Genomic DNA, 15853 nt, shown 5'->3' with positions numbered 1-15853 from the left:
GTTGACTGCTGTGGCTAGCTAGTTGACTGCTGTTTCTAGCTAGTTGACTGCTGTGGCTAGCTAGTTGACTGCTGTTTCTAGCTAGTTGACTGCTGTTTCTAGCTTGTTGACTGCTGTTTCTAGCTAGTTGACTGCTGTTTCTAGCTTGTTGACTGCTGTTTCTAGCTAGTTGACTGCTGTGGCTAGCTAGTTGACTGCTGTTTCTAGCTAGTTGACTGCTGTTTCTAGCTAGTTGACTGCCATGGCTAGCTAGTTGACTGCTGTTTCTAGCTAGTTGACTGCTGTTTCTAGCTTGTTGACTGCTGTTTCTAGCTAGTTGACAGCTGTGGCTACCTATCTCTTGTTTTTGATGGTAGGCCACTCTGGTAGGCCTACATTATGATCAAACAGCCACAGTAGCCTACTCGGCCACCGTTAAAACATAAAGCGGATACAGCCTCAGTGTTCACAGTAAACGCCTACCGGAAGGTGTTTTCACAACATTCAAGTTTGCGCTCAGCAGTCCCGAAATTTGTTCAGTGACCCCCCCCCCAAAAAAGATTTTTGGGAACATTGATCATGAGCTTGTTGAACAGCAGTAGTTTAAATCCTGGCAGCAATAGTCCTTTAAAGGACATGAAAACCCTCCAAAACGCCCAACACACTCTGTCCTTTCTCCTTCAGACGTGGCAGTAAAGCACAGATAACAATAAGCAGATTGTCTGTGTGGATAATATCACACAAAACAACATTGAAAATGACAACATCCTTTCTCCCCATTATCACAGACGGCTTAGTGTGGTTGGCTGCTTGGCTTGTCTGTCATGTATTTCATCCTATCAGGGTTCTGATCCATCCCCCACCCCCTGTCCAGAATGCACTAGTATCTTATCGCATCAGATAACACCAGACAGAGAAAACATTGGATTTCATCCAGAAATCTACACACCTTTCCCAAAAGAAAACATTATCATTGTCATAAACGTTTGATAAATGTCTCAGTGGGTAACTGTGGCGTTATCGCGATGCAGTGGGAGAGAAAAGCTGTCTGGGCCTTGTCATAAAGCCTGTTTTATAATCCTCAGATCCAACACGAACCCTGGGCCGTGTCCAAATGGCACCCTATTCCCTATATAGTGCACTACTTTAGACCAGAGCCCTATTCCCTATATAGTGCACTACTTTAGACCAGAGCCCTATTCCCTATATAGTGCACTACTTTAGACCAGAGCCCTATTCCCTATATAGTGCACTACTTTAGACCAGAGCCCTATTCCCTATATAGTGCACTACTTTAGACCAGAGCCCTATTCCCTATATAGTGCACTACTATAGACCAGAGCCCTATTCCCTATATAGTGCACTACTTTAGACCAGAGCCCTATTCCCTATGTAGTGCACTACATTAGACCACTACTTTAGATGCATTCCTATGTAGGTAATAGGGTTCCATGGGGGATGTAGTGCACTACTTTAGATGCATTCCTATGTAGGTAATAGGGTTCCATGGGGTACGTAGTGCACTACTTTAGATGCATTCCTATGTAGGTAATAGGGTTCCATGGGGGATGTAGTGCACTACTTTAGATGCATTCCTATGTAGGTAATAGGGTTCCATGGGGGATGTAGTGCACTACTTTAGATGCATTCCTATGTAGGTAATAGGGTTCCATGGGGGATGTAGTGCACTACTTTAGATGCATTCCTATGTAGGTAATAGGGTTCCATGGGGGATGTAGTGCTGGTTCCCAAATCCCCCAGGTACATGATACTGATCAACCTCATACTGCTTGTAGAAATGTCACCTGTACTCAGAGGTTTAAACCTGCAGATTATGGAACAGAGCAGTGGTGGTTGGATAATCCCTGTGTGTGTGTGTGTGTGTGTGTGTGTGTGTGTGTGTGTGTGTGTGTGTGTGTGTGTGTGTGTGTGTGTGTGTGTGTGTGTGTGTGTGTGTGTGTGTGTGTGTGTGTGTGTGTGTGTGTGTGTGTGTGTGTGTGTGTGTGTGTGTGTGTGTGTGTGTGTGTGTGTGTGTGTGTGTGTGTGTGTGTGTGTGTGTGTGTAGTGTGTGTGTGTGTGTGTGTGTGTGTGTGTGTGTGTGTGTGTGTGTGTAATCTCTATCCTCTCCTCTGTCCTATTCCCTCTCTGGTAATAAAGGACAGTTGAAACAACTAAATGTGTCTCTCTGTCTGTTCATCTGTCTATAAAAATTACTTTACTACTCACAGCTCCAATGAAAACCTGCAGCAGATATAGTATTACTACCTGATTACTAGACTAGCAGATATAGTATTACTACCTGATTACTAGACTAGTATATATAGTATTACTACCTGATTACTAGACTAGTAGATATAGTATTACTACCTGATTACTAGACTAGTAGATATAGTATTACTACCTGATTAGTCATTACTAGACTAGTAGATATAGTATTACTACCTGATTACTAGACTAGTAGATATAGTATTACTACCTGATTACTAGACTAGCAGATATAGTATTACTACCTGATTACTAGACTAGTAGATATAGTATTACTACCTGATTACTAGACTAGTAGATATAGTATTACTACCTGATTAGTCATTACTAGACTAGTAGATATAGTATTACTACCTGATTACTAGACTAGTAGATATAGTATTACTACCTGATTACTAGACTAGCAGATATAGTATTACAACCTGATTACTAGATTTACATTACATTTAAGTCATTTAGCAGACGCTCTTACCCAGAGCGACTTACAAATTGATGCATTCACCTTATGATATCCAGTGGAACAACCACTTTACAATAGTGCATCTAACTCTTTTAAGGGGGGGTGGGGGTTAGAAGGATTACTTTATCCTATCCTAGGTATTCCTTAAAGAGGTGGGGTTTCAGGTGTCTCCGGAAGGTGGTGATTGACTCCGCTGACCTGGCGTCGTGAGGGAGTTTGTTCCACCATTGGGGTGCCAGAGCAGCGAACAGTTTTGACTGGGCTGAGCGGGAACTGTACTTCCTCAGAGGTAGGGAGGCGAGCAGGCCAAAGGTGGATGAACGCAGTGCCCTTGTTTGGGTGTAGGGCCTGATCAGAGCCTGAAGGTACGGAGGTGCCGTTCCCCTCACAGCTCCGTAGGCAAGCACCATGGTCTTGTAGCGGATGCGAGCTTCAACTGGAAGCCAGTGGAGAGAGCGGAGGAGCGGGGTGACGTGAGAGAACTTGGGAAGGTTGAACACCAGACGGGCTGCGGCGTTCTGGATGAGTTGTAGGGGTTTAATGGCACAGGCAGGGAGCCCAGCCAACAGCGAGTTGCAGTAATCCAGACGGGAGATGACAAGTGCCTGGATAAGGACCTGCGCCGCTTCCTGTGTGAGGCAGGGTCGTACTCTGCGAATGTTGTAGAGCATGAACCTACAGGAACGGGTCACCGCCTTGATGTGAGTTGAGAACGACAGGGTGTTGTCCAGGATCACGCCAAGGTTCTTAGCACTCTGGGAGGAGGACACAATGGAGTTGTCAACCGTGATGGCGAGATCATGGAACGGGCAGTCCTTCCCCGGGAGGAAGAGCAGCTCCGTCTTGCCGAGGTTCAGCTTGAGGTGGTGATCCGTATATCTAGACTAGTAGATATAGTATTACTACCTGATTACTAGACTAGCAGATATAGTATTACTACCTGATTACTAGACTAGTAGATATAGTATTACTACCTGATTAGTCATTACTAGACTAGTAGATATAGTATTACTACCTGATTACTAGACTAGCAGATATAGTATTACTACCTGATTACTAGACTAGTAGATATAGTATTACTAACTGGTTAGTCATTACTAGACTAGTAGATATAGTATTACTACCTGATTAGTCATTACTAGACTAGTAGATACAGTATCACTACCTGTAAGTCGCTCTGGATAAGAGCGTCTGCTAAATGACTTAAATGTAAATGTAAATGATTAGTCATTACTAGACTAGCAGATATAGTATTACTACCTGATTACTAGACTAGCAGATATAGTATTACTACCTGATTACTAGACTAGTAGATATAGTTTTACTACCTGATTAGTCATTACTAGACTAGTAGATATAGTATTACTACCTGATTACTAGACTAGCAGATATAGTATTACTACCTGATTGGTCATTACTAGACTAGTAGATATAGTATTACTACCTGATTAGTCATTACTAAACTAGTAGATATAGTATCACTACCTGATTAGTCATTACTAGACTAGTAGATATAGTATTATTACCTGGTCTGGTGGTGGGTTAGGGATCAGGGTTAGGGTTAGGGTCAGTACCATGTTCAGGGCCCTTGAGGGCCAGCCTGGTCTGGTGGTGGGGTTAGGGGTCAGGGTTAGGGTTAGGGTCAGTACCATGTTCAGGGCCCTTGAGGGCCAGCCTGGTCTGGTGGTGGGGTTAGGGGTCAGGGTTAAGGTTAGGGTCAGTACCGTGTTCGGGGCCCTTGAGGGCCAGCCTGGTCTGGTGGTGGGGTTAGGGGTCAGGGTTAGGGATAGGGTCAGTACCATGTTCAGGGCCCTTGAGGGCCAGCCTGGTCTGGTGGTGTGGCAGGATCTCCATCTTGACGTGTTCACAGGCGCTGGCGAGCAGCTGTGTGGCCTCGGCCAAGGTACAGTACTCCATACTGGTGCCATCCACAGACAGGATGTGGTCACCCGCATGCAGCGCCCCGCACCTACAGAGAGATGACATCACTTCTTGTTAGAGAGGACATTTTTTAGGGGACATTCTAAAATACTCCTTAAATAGGGCCCAATTCAGACTTGAGATAAGTAGACTTAAATTAACACGGACTTAAGTTTTAAAAAAGACTTAAATAGGGCCCAATTCAGACTTGAGATAAGTAGACTTAAATTAACACTGACTTAAGTTTTAAAAAAGACTTAAATAGGGCCCAATTCAGACTTGAGATAAGTAGACTTAAATTAACACTGACTTAAGTTTAAAAAAAGACTTAAATAGGGCCCAATTCAGACTTGAGATAAGTCGACTTAAATTAACACTGACTTAAGTTTAAAAAAAGACTTAAATAGGGCCCAATTCAGACTTGAGATAAGTAGACTTAAATTAACACTGACTTAAGTTTAAAAAAATACTTAAATAGGGCCCAATTCAGACTTGAGATAAGTAGACTTAAATTAACACGGACTTTAGTTTAAAAAAATACTTAAATAGGGCCCAATTCAGACTTGAGATAAGTAGACTTAAATTAACACAGACTTAAGTTAAAAAAAATACTTAAATAGGGCCCAATTCAGACTTGAGATAAGTAGACTTAAATTAAAATGGACTTAAGTTTAAAAAAAGACAAGTCCATATTAAGTCAACTTATCTCAAGTCTGAATAGGGCCCATAGTACATATAGGAAATATTGGGCAATTTGGGGTGCAGATTTCTTCTTCCAATCCCATCCCCCTGTTGACTCAGACTTGGAGATATGAGAGAGAGAGAGAGAGAGAGAGAGAGAGAGAGAGAGAGAGAGAGAGAGAGAGAGAGAGAGAGAGAGAGAGAGAGAGAGAGAGAGAGAGAGGAAGATGAGGTGGGTGGAGATGTATCCACACACATTTTGTTTACTTAGTCTTCTCACATCCACAAAGTAGTCAACAAGAGTCTAACTGAGAGCTTTGGGCAAATATTTTAATGAGAGTCTTCAGAGGCTCTAGAACTATCTGATTTTAGTCAGTGAGGGAAGGAAGAAAACTTCTCTCCTTCCGTAGAACCAGGTCTCCTCATAAAGACTGTGCTGTGGTCCCAAATGGCACCCTATTCCCTACATCGTGCACTACTTTTAATCAGAAGCCTATGGGTCCTAGGGCACTATATAGGGTATAGAGTGCCATTAGGGAAATACCCTATATTTTCCCTCCACTCAGCATTGTGTTTCTCTGTTGTTATTCCAGGCCGCCCGCTAAGCGTCAGACCACATATGACTTATTGAATTTCTATAATTAGCCGCTAAGCGTTTATACATTTCAAACTATCAAACGTCTCAAAGACAGACACCGGCTACAAGCTTCCACCTGCACATTCATTTGTTTTCTCTCTTTCTTTTCTCTCTTTCTTCCTCTGTATCGATTCCTGTCAGGAAGAAATAGAGGCTGTACAGGAGCCCCACAGATAAGTCATCACATAAAAAGCACCTCTCTCTTTCATCCTCTCTCTATCCCACCTCCCTCTCTCTCTCTCTCTCTCTCTCTCTCTTTCTCTCTTCCCCCCCCCCCTCCCTCCCTCCCTCTCTCCCTCCATATCTCTATCCCTCCCCCTCCCTACCTCTCCCCCCTCTCTCTCTCTCGCTCTCTCTCTCTCTCCCCCTCTCTCTCTCTCCCCCTTTCTCTCTCTCTCTCCCTCTCCCCCTCTCTCTCTCTCCCCCCCCCTCTCTCTCTCTCCCTCTCTGTCTCTCTGTCTCTCTATGTCTGCAGTGTGTCCGTGTCTGTAGGGACAGGACATATATTCCGCGGGCCCAGCAGTTACCTGTCTGCGATGCTTGCGGGCTTGACCTTGTCTATGATGATGACCTGCTTGTTGCAGTACATGGAGGTGTTGAGGGCCAGGCCCAGACTGGACCCCAGGGACTTGGCTACCTCAACCAGCAGAGGCCCTGAAGCTGTGGCTATGGAGTCTGGAGGAGAGGAGACAGGTAGGGGGGAGAGAGGGAGTGGGCAGGCAGACAGACAGAGAGAGAGAGGGAGGGAGGGAGGGAGGGAGGGAGGGAGGGAGGGAGGGAGGGAGGGAGGGAGGGAGGGAGGGAGGGAGGGAGGGAGGGAGATAGAACATGGGTTAGTCAGTCTGTAGTCAGTTTGTCATGGAAGTGTTGCTGATGGTAACATAATCCCACAGTCTCAAACATATCAATATTCTACAACATAACACCTTTAAGGGTGACACTGCTGTTAACAATCACACACTGCACACGCTCACACACCATCCCATCAACGAGAAATGGATTTCACCGCCACAATAACCAGAAACCTCCGTCACTGTGCTGTAAATGGACCATGTTGACATATGGACCACGGCCAATACACAGGTAATGGAGACACACACACACACACACACACACACACACACACACACACACACACACACACACACACACACACACACACACACACACACACACACACACACACACACACACACACACACACACAGTATGTATGTAGTTCTACCTCAGAGCTCTGTAGCAGGCAGCACTAGAACCTCTGATTACACCATACATCTCAGGAGCCCAGATGGAGGAACCACTAACCAGGATCCCTGTAGGTTCTGGAGGAACCACTAACCAGGATCCCTGTAGGTTCTGGAGGAACCACTAACCAGGATCCCTGTAGGTTCTGGAGGAACCACTAACCAGGATCCCTGTAGGTTCTGGAGGAACCACTAACCAGGATCCCTGTAGGTTCTGGAGGAACCACTAACCAGGATCCCTGTAGGTTCTGGAGGAACCACTAACCAGGATCCCTGTAGGTTCTGGAGGAACCACTAACCAGGATCCCTGTAGGTTCTGGAGGAACCACTAACCAGGATCCCTGTAGGTTCTGGATGAAACTGGGAGACCATGAAGGAGCCCAGATGGAGGAACCACTAACCAGGATCCCTGTAGGTTCTGATGAAACTGGGAGACCATGAAGGAGCCCAGATGGAGGAACCACTAACCAGGATCCCTGTAGGTTCTGATGAAACTGGGAGACCATGAAGGAGCCCAGATGGAGGAACCAGCCGACCATGAAGGAGCCCAGATGTCTTCCACTCTGCTCCTTCAGTTACACAACATGTGGAATAATGACACTGTGTTGCAGACAGGGGGGGGGTTAGCCAGAGGCAACCCCCTGTTGTGAAAGGTAACAGCGACAGTAGCTAGCTGTATTCACAGACAGGGGAGAGGGGGGGGGGGGGGGGGGTTAGCCAGAGGCAACCCCCTGTTGTGAAAGGTAACAGCGACAGTAGCTAGCTGTATTCACAGACAGGGGAGAGGGGGGGGGGGGGTTTAGCCAGAGGCAACCCCCTGTTGTGAAAGGTAACAGCGACAGTAGCTAGCTGTATTCACAGACAGGGGAGTGGGAGGTTTAGCCAGAGACAACCCCCTGTTGTGAAAGGTAACAGCGACAGTAGCTAGCTGTATTCACAGACAGGGGAGTGGGAGGTTTAGCCAGAGACAACCCCCTGTTGTGAAAGGTAACAGCGACAGTAGCTAGCTGTATTCACAGACAGGGGAGAGGGAGGTTTAGCCAGAGGCAACCCCCTGTTGTGAAAGGTAACAGCGACAGTAGCTAGCTGTATTCACAGACAGGGGAGTGGGAGGTTTAGCCAGAGGCAACCCCCTGTTGTGAAAGGTAACAGCGACAGTAGCTAGCTGTATTCACAGACAGGGGAGTGGGAGGTTTAGCCAGAGGCAACCCCCTGTTGTGAAAGGTAACAGCGACAGTAGCTAGCTGTATTCACAGACAGGGGGGGGGGTTAGCCAGAGGCAACCCCCTGTTGTGAAAGGTAACAGCGACAGTAGCTAGCTGTATTCACAGACAGGTAAACACCGAAACATGTTTCTGCTGAAGATAAGACGAACTTAAACACAACCAAAACAGATCCCCCAATGTGTTTCAACCTGTTTCACTTCACATACAGCATCTAGGTGTTCCAAACATCAGAAAAACTATGAACGTCCAACTGCCTCTGTGTTTTAATGCTTGCACTTCACAGAGCAGACCCGGCTAGGATAAACTGACTAAATGGGCAGTTGAAATGAGCCCGGGGGAACCATTTTGGGGGATTCGTGCAAATGGAATTATATTAAATTCTGCTTACATCACACTCCTACCACAATAAACATCAAGTTGAAATGCAGAGACTCCGAGATCACTGAGTGCTTTTGAAGTGACAGGTTGCTGTGACATCTGTATCAGTGTAAAACAGGTTCCTTCGAGCCGTCATGAGGACATAGGTTCAGCAGGAGACAGGTAGGTAGAGGTGCACATGAGGATTTATTTACAGAGCGCTGGTGTATCAAAGAAGATGGGTGATATTTACAAATATATATACAAAGTTCTGACTTCAAAATGTCAGCCTTAAAAAGAAAAAGCCTCTCATCAGGTAAAACCTGTCTGAACCAATAAAGCACTGCTGGGGGGTACCAGGCCCAGATACAGCCTCCCCTTGTTACCCAACAGCTGGGGGGTACCAGGCTCAGATACAGCCTCCCCTTGAGTTACCCAACAGCTGGGGGGTACCAGGGTCAGATACAGCCTCCCCTTGAGTTACCCAACAACTGGGGGGTACCAGGCTCAGATACAGCCTCCCCTTGAGTTACCCAACAGCTGGGGGGTACCAGGGTCAGATACAGCCTCCCCTTGAGTTACCCAACAGCTGGGGGGTACCAGGGTCAGATACAGCCTCCCCTTGAGTTACCCAACAACTGGGGGGTACCAGGCTCAGATACAGCCTCCCCTTGAGTTACCCAACAGCTGGGGGGTACCAGACTCAGATACAGCCTCCCCTTGAGTTACCCAACAGCTGGGGGGTACCAGGCTCAGATACAGCCTCCCCTTGAGTTACCCAACAGCTGGGGGTACCAGACTCAGATACAGCCTCCCCTTGAGTTACCCAACAGCTGGGGGGTACCAGGCTCAGATACAGCCTCCCCTTGAGTTACCCAACAGCTGGGGGGTACCAGGCTCAGATACAGCCTCCCCTTGAGTTACCCAACAGCTGGGGGGTACCAGGCTCAGATACAGCCTCCCCTTGAGTTACCCAACAGCTGGGGGGTACCAGGCTCAGATACAGCCTCCCCTTGAGTTACCCAACAGCTGGGGGTACCAGACTCAGATACAGCCTCCCCTTGAGTTACCCAACAGCTGGGGGGGGGTACCAGGCTCAGATACAGCCTCCCCTTGTTACCCAACAGCTGGGGGGTACCAGGCTCAGATACAGCCTCCCCTTGAGTTACCCAACAGCTGGGGGGTACCAGGCTCAGATACAGCCTCCCCTTGAGTTACCCAACAGCTGGGGGGTACCAGGCTCAGATACAGCCTCCCCTTGAGTTACCCAACAGCTGGGGGGTACCAGGCTCAGATACAGCCTCCCCTTGAGTTACCCAACACCTGGGGGGGTATCAGGCTCAGATACAGCCTCCCCTTGTTACCCAACAGCTGGGGGTACCAGGCTCAGATACAGCCTCCCCTTGAGTCCACTTATTCTGGTCTCTACACCCCTCCCCTTATTCTGGTCTCTACACCCCTCACCCCTCCCCTTATTCTGGTCTCTACACCACTCACCCCTCCCCTTATTCTGGTCTCTACACCACTCACCCCTCCCCTTATTCTGGTCTCTACACCCCTCCCCTTATTCTGGTCTCTACACCCCTCACCCCTCCCCTTATTCTGGTCTCTACACCACTCACCCCTCCCCTTATTCTGGTCTCTACACCACTCACCCTTCCCCTTATTCTGGTCTCTACACCACTCACCCCTCCCCTTATTCTGGCCTCTACACCACTCACCCCTCCCCTAATTCTGGTCTCTACAGCCCTCCCCTTATTCTGGTCTCTACACCACTCACCCCTCCCCTTATTCTGGCCTCTACACCACTCACCCCTCCCCTTATTCTGGTCTCTACACCCCTCCCCTTATTCTGGTCTCTATACCACTCACCCCTCCCCTTATTCTGGTCTCTACACCACTCACCCCTCCCCTTATTCTGGTCTCTACACCACTCACCCCTCCCCTTATTCTGGTCTCTACACCACTCACCGCTCCCCTTATTCTGGTCTCTACACCCCTCCCCTTATTCTGGTCTCTACACCACTCACCACTCCCCTTATTGTGGTCTCTACACCCCTCCCCTTATTCTGGTCTCTACACCACTCACCCCTCCCCTTATTCTGGTCTCTACACCCCTCCCCTTATTCTGGTCTCTACACCACTCACCCCTCCCCTTATTCTGGTCTCTACAGCACTCACCCCACCCCTTATTCTGGTCTCTACACCACTCACCCCTCCCCTTATTCTGGTCTCTACACCACTCACCCTTCCCCTTATTCTGGTCTCTACACCACTCACCCCTCCCCTTATTCTGGTCTCTACACCACTCACCCCTCCCCTTATTCTGGTCTCTACACCACTCACCCCTCCCCTTATTCTGGTCTCTACACCCCTCCCCTTATTCTGGTCTCTATACCACTCACCCCTCCCCTTATTCTGGTCTCTACACCACTCACCCTTCCCCTTATTCTGGTCTCTACACCACTCACCCCTCCCCTTATTCTGGTCTCTATACCACTCACCCCTCCCCTTATTCTGGTCTCTACACCACTCACCCCTCCCCTTATTCTGGTCTCTACACCACTCACCCCTCCCCTTATTCTGGTCTCTACAGCACTCACCCCACCCCTTATTCTGGTCTCTACACCACTCACCCCTCCCCTTATTCTGGTCTCTACACCACTCACCCCTCCCCTTATTCTGGTCTCTACACCACTCACCCCTCCCCTTATTCTGGTCTCTACACCACTCACCCCTCCCCTTATTCTGGTCTCTACAGCACTCACCCTTCCCCTTATTCTGGTCTCTACACCACTCACCCCTCCCCTTATTCTGGTCTCTACACCACTCACCCCTCCCCTTATTCTGGTCTCTACACCCCTCCCCTTATTCTGGTCTCTACACCACTCACCCCTCCCCTTATTCTGGTCTCTACAGCACTCCCCCCTCCCCTTATTCTGGTCTCTACACCAGTCACCCCTCCCCTTATGCTGGTCTCTACACCCCTCACCCCTCCCCTTATTCTGGTCTCTACACCCCTCCCCTTATTCTGGTCTCTACACCACTCCCCTTATTCTGGTCTCTACACCACTCACCCCTCCCCTTATTCTGGTCTCTACACCCCTCACCCCCTCCCCTTATTCTGGTCTCTACACCACCTACCCCTCCCCTTATTCTGGCCTCTACACCACCTACCCCTCCCCTTATTCTGGCCTCTACACCCCTCCCCTTATTCTGGTCTCTACACCACTCACCCCTCCCCTTATGCTGGTCTCTACACCACCTACCCCTCCCCTTATTCTGGCCTCTACACCCCTCCCCTTATTCTGGTCTCTACACCACTCACCCTTCCCCTTATTCTGGTCTCTACACCACTCACCCTTCCCCTTATTCTGGTCTCTACACCCCTCACCCTTCCCCTTATTCTGGTCTCTACACCCCTCCCCTTATTCTGGTCTCTACACCCCTCCCCTTATTCTGGTCTCTACACCCCTCACCCCTCCCCTTATTCTGGTCTCTACACCCCTCACCCCCTCCCCTTATTCTGGTCTCTACACCACTAACCCATCCCCTTATTCTGGTCTCTACACCACTCACCCCTCCCCTTATTCTGGTCTCTACACCACTCACCCCTCCCCTTATTTTGGTCTCTACACCCCTCCCCTTATTCTGGTCTCTAAACCCCTCCCCTTATTCTGGTCTCTACACCACTCACCCCTCCCCTTATTCTGGTCTCTACACCACTCCCCCCTCCCCTTATTCTGGTCTCTACACCAGTCACCCCTCCCCTTATTCTGGTCTCTACACCCCTCCCCTTATTCTGGTCTCTACACCACTCACCCCTCCCCTTATGCTGGTCTCTACACCCCTCACCCCTCCCCTTATTCTGGTCTCTACACCCCTCCCCTTATTCTGGTCTCTACACCACTCCCCTTATTCTGGTCTCTACACCACCTACCCCTCCCCTTATTCTGGCCTCTACACCCCTCCCCTTATTCTGGTCTCTACACCACTCACCCCTCCCCTTATTCTGGTCTCTACACCACTCACCCCTCCCCTTATTCTGGTCTCTACACCACTCACCCTTCCCCTTATTCTGGTCTCTACACCCCTCCCCTTATTCTGGTCTCTACACCCCTCACCCCTCCCCTTATTCTGGTCTCTACACCCCTCACCCCCTCCCCTTATTCTGGTCTCTACACCACTAACCCATCCCCTTATTCTGGTCTCTACACCACTCACCCCAAAAATATAACATATATATAGAAAATAGTAAAAATAAAGAAAAACCCTTGAATGAGTAGGTGTGTCCAAACTGTTGACTGGTACTGTACATACACACACACTGAACAAACAGACACACACACACTGAACAAACAGACACACACACACTGAACAAACAGACACACACACTGAACAAACAGACACACACACACTGAACAAACAGACACACACACTGAACAAACAGACACACACACTGAACACACATACACACACACTGAACAAACAGACACACACACTGAACACACATACACACACACTGAACACACATACACACACACTGAACATAATGTACATACATACATACATACATACATACATACATACATACATACATACATACATACATACATACATACATACATACATACATACATACATACATACATACATACATACATACAAACACCTTTCCTAGCTTTCTATACAATCCACACGCTCAACAAAACAAACAGTATCTGTGTTTTCTTGCCTCTCTACTGTCATATTCAGAAGGGATGTAAATATAATACAACCAGTAGGATGTTAATATAATACAACCAGTAGGATGTTAATATAATACAACCAGTAGGATGTTAATATAATACAACCAGTAGGATGTTAATATAATACAACCAGTAGGATGTTAATATAATACAACCAGTAGGATGTTAATATAATACAACCAGTAGGATGTTAATATAATACAACCAGTAGGATGTTAATATAATACAACCAGTAGGATGTTAATATAATACAACCAGTAGGATGTTAATATAATACAACCAGTAGGATGTTAATATAATACAACCAGTAGGATGTTAATATAATACAACCAGTAGGATGTTAATATAATACAACCAGTAGGATATTAATATAATACAACCAGTAGGAATACCCACAAGGATTTAGGCAATTATTACCCCTCTCTACCTCTATCTCTCTCTCTCTACCTCTCTCTCTGTCTTTCTCTCTCTCTCTCTCTCTCTCTCTCTCTCTCTCTCTCTCTCTCTCTCTCTCTCTCTCTCTCTCTCTCTCTCTCTCTCTACCTCTACCTCTACCTCTCTACCTCTACCTCTACCTCTACCTCTGTCTTTCTCTCTCTCTCTCTCTCTCTCTCTCTCTCTCTCTCTCTCTCTCTCTCTCTCTCTCTCTCTCTACCTCTACCTCTCTCTCTCTCTACCTCTCTCTCTCTCCCTGTCTCTCTCTCTACCTCTCTCTGTCTCTCTCCCTGTCTCTCTCCCTGTCTCTCTCTCTGTCTCTCTCCCTGTCTCTCTCCCTGTCTCTCTCCCTGTCTCTCTCTCTCCCTCTCTCTCTGTCGCTCTCTCTGTCTCTCTCTCTGTCTCTCTCCCTCTCTCTCCGTCTCTCTCCCTGTCTCTCTCCGTCTCTCTCCCTGTCTCTCTCCCTGTCTCTCTCCCTGTCTCTCTCCCTGCCCTCCCTGTATTTCCTACACATATCTTTCCCCCGTCTTCTCCTGTCTGTTCCATGCTAAGAGCTATCTGATGAAAAATTAATGGACACATTATTGATGCAGTCGGGAGATTGTTTCATTCATGGTGATAAAACACCATCCCTCCATCCTTCTACCTCTCCTCTCCTCCTCTCCTCCATCCCTCTACCTCTCCTCTCCTCCATCCCTCTACCTCTCCTCTCCTCCATCCCTCTACCTCTCCTCTCCTCCAGTCCTCTCCTCCATCCCTCTACCTCTCATCTCCTCCAGTCCTCTCCTCCATCCCTCTACCTCTCCTCTCCTCCAGCCCTCTCCTCCATGCCTCTACCTCTCCTTTCCTCCAGTCCTCTCCTCCATCTCTCTATCTCTCCTCTCCTCCAGTGCTCTCCTCCATCCCTCTACCTCTCCTCTCCTCCAGTCCTCTCCTCCATCCCTCTACCTCTCCTCTCCTCCAGTCCTCTCCTCCATCTCTCTACCTCTCCTCTCCTCCAGTCCTCTCCTCCATCCCTCTACCTCTCCTCTCCTCCAGTCCTCTCCTCCATCTCTCTACCTCTCCTCTCCTCCAGTCCTCTCCTCCATCCCTCTACCTCTCCTCTCCTCCAGCCCTCTCCTCCATCCCTCTACCTCTCCTCTCCTCCAGTCATCTCCTCCATCTCTCTACCTCTCCTCTCCTCCAGTCCTCTCCTCCATCCCTCTACCTCTCCTCTCCTCCATCCCTCTACCTCTCCTCTCCTCCATCCCTCTACCTCTCCTCTCCTCCATCCCTCTACCTCTCCTCTCCTCCAGTCCTCTCCTCCATCTCTCTACCTCTCCTCTCCTCCAGTCCTCTCCTCCATCCCTCTACCTCTCCTCTCCTCCAGTCCTCTCCTCCATCCCTCTACCTCTCCTCTCCTCCAGTCCTCTCCTCCATCTCTCAACCTCTCCTCTCCTCCAGTCTTCTCCTCCATCTCTCTACCTCTTCTCTCCTCCAGTCTTCTCCTCCATCTCTCTACCTCTTCTCTCCTCCAGTCCTCTCCTCCATGCCTCTACCTCTCCTTTCCTCCAGTCCTCTCCTCCATCTCTCTATCTCTCCTCTCCTCCAGTCCTCTCCTCCATCCCTCTACCTCTCCTCTCCTCCAGTCCTCTCCTCCATCTCTCTACCTCTCCTCTCCTCCAGTCCTCTCCTCCATCCCTCTACCTCTCCTCTCCTCCAGTCCTCTCCTCCATCCCTCTACCTCTCCTCTCCTCCAGTCTTCTCCTCCATCTCTCTACCTCTTCTCTCCTCCAGTCCTCTCCTCCATCCCTCTACCTCTCCTCTCCTCCAGTCCTCTCCTCCATCCCTCTACCTCTCCTCTCCTCCAGTCTTCTCCTCCATCTCTCTACCTCTTCTCTCCTCCAGTCCTCTCCTCCATC

The 15853-nt window shown here is 48.5% G+C and overlaps 1 protein-coding gene across 2 annotated transcripts in view; it reads right to left on the bottom strand.

Annotated features, from left to right (window-relative positions):
- Nucleotides 1–15853, bottom strand: part of grip1 (glutamate receptor interacting protein 1) — a 421581-nt gene that overhangs the window by 160997 nt on the left and 244731 nt on the right. For both annotated transcript variants that reach the window (XM_071331724.1, XM_071331723.1), the window contains exons 8-9: nt 6470–6617; nt 4504–4673 (exon numbers count right to left, since the gene is read on the bottom strand). In XM_071331724.1, coding sequence (XP_071187825.1) covers nt 4504–4673; nt 6470–6617 — 318 coding nt within the window. The remainder of the gene's footprint in view (nt 1–4503; nt 4674–6469; nt 6618–15853) is intronic.

The sequence above is a fragment of the Salvelinus alpinus genome, chromosome 11, assembly GCF_045679555.1.
Source record: "Salvelinus alpinus chromosome 11, SLU_Salpinus.1, whole genome shotgun sequence".
NCBI classification, from domain to species: domain Eukaryota; kingdom Metazoa; phylum Chordata; class Actinopteri; order Salmoniformes; family Salmonidae; genus Salvelinus; species Salvelinus alpinus.
This window is presented reverse-complemented; position numbering and strand designations above follow the sequence as displayed.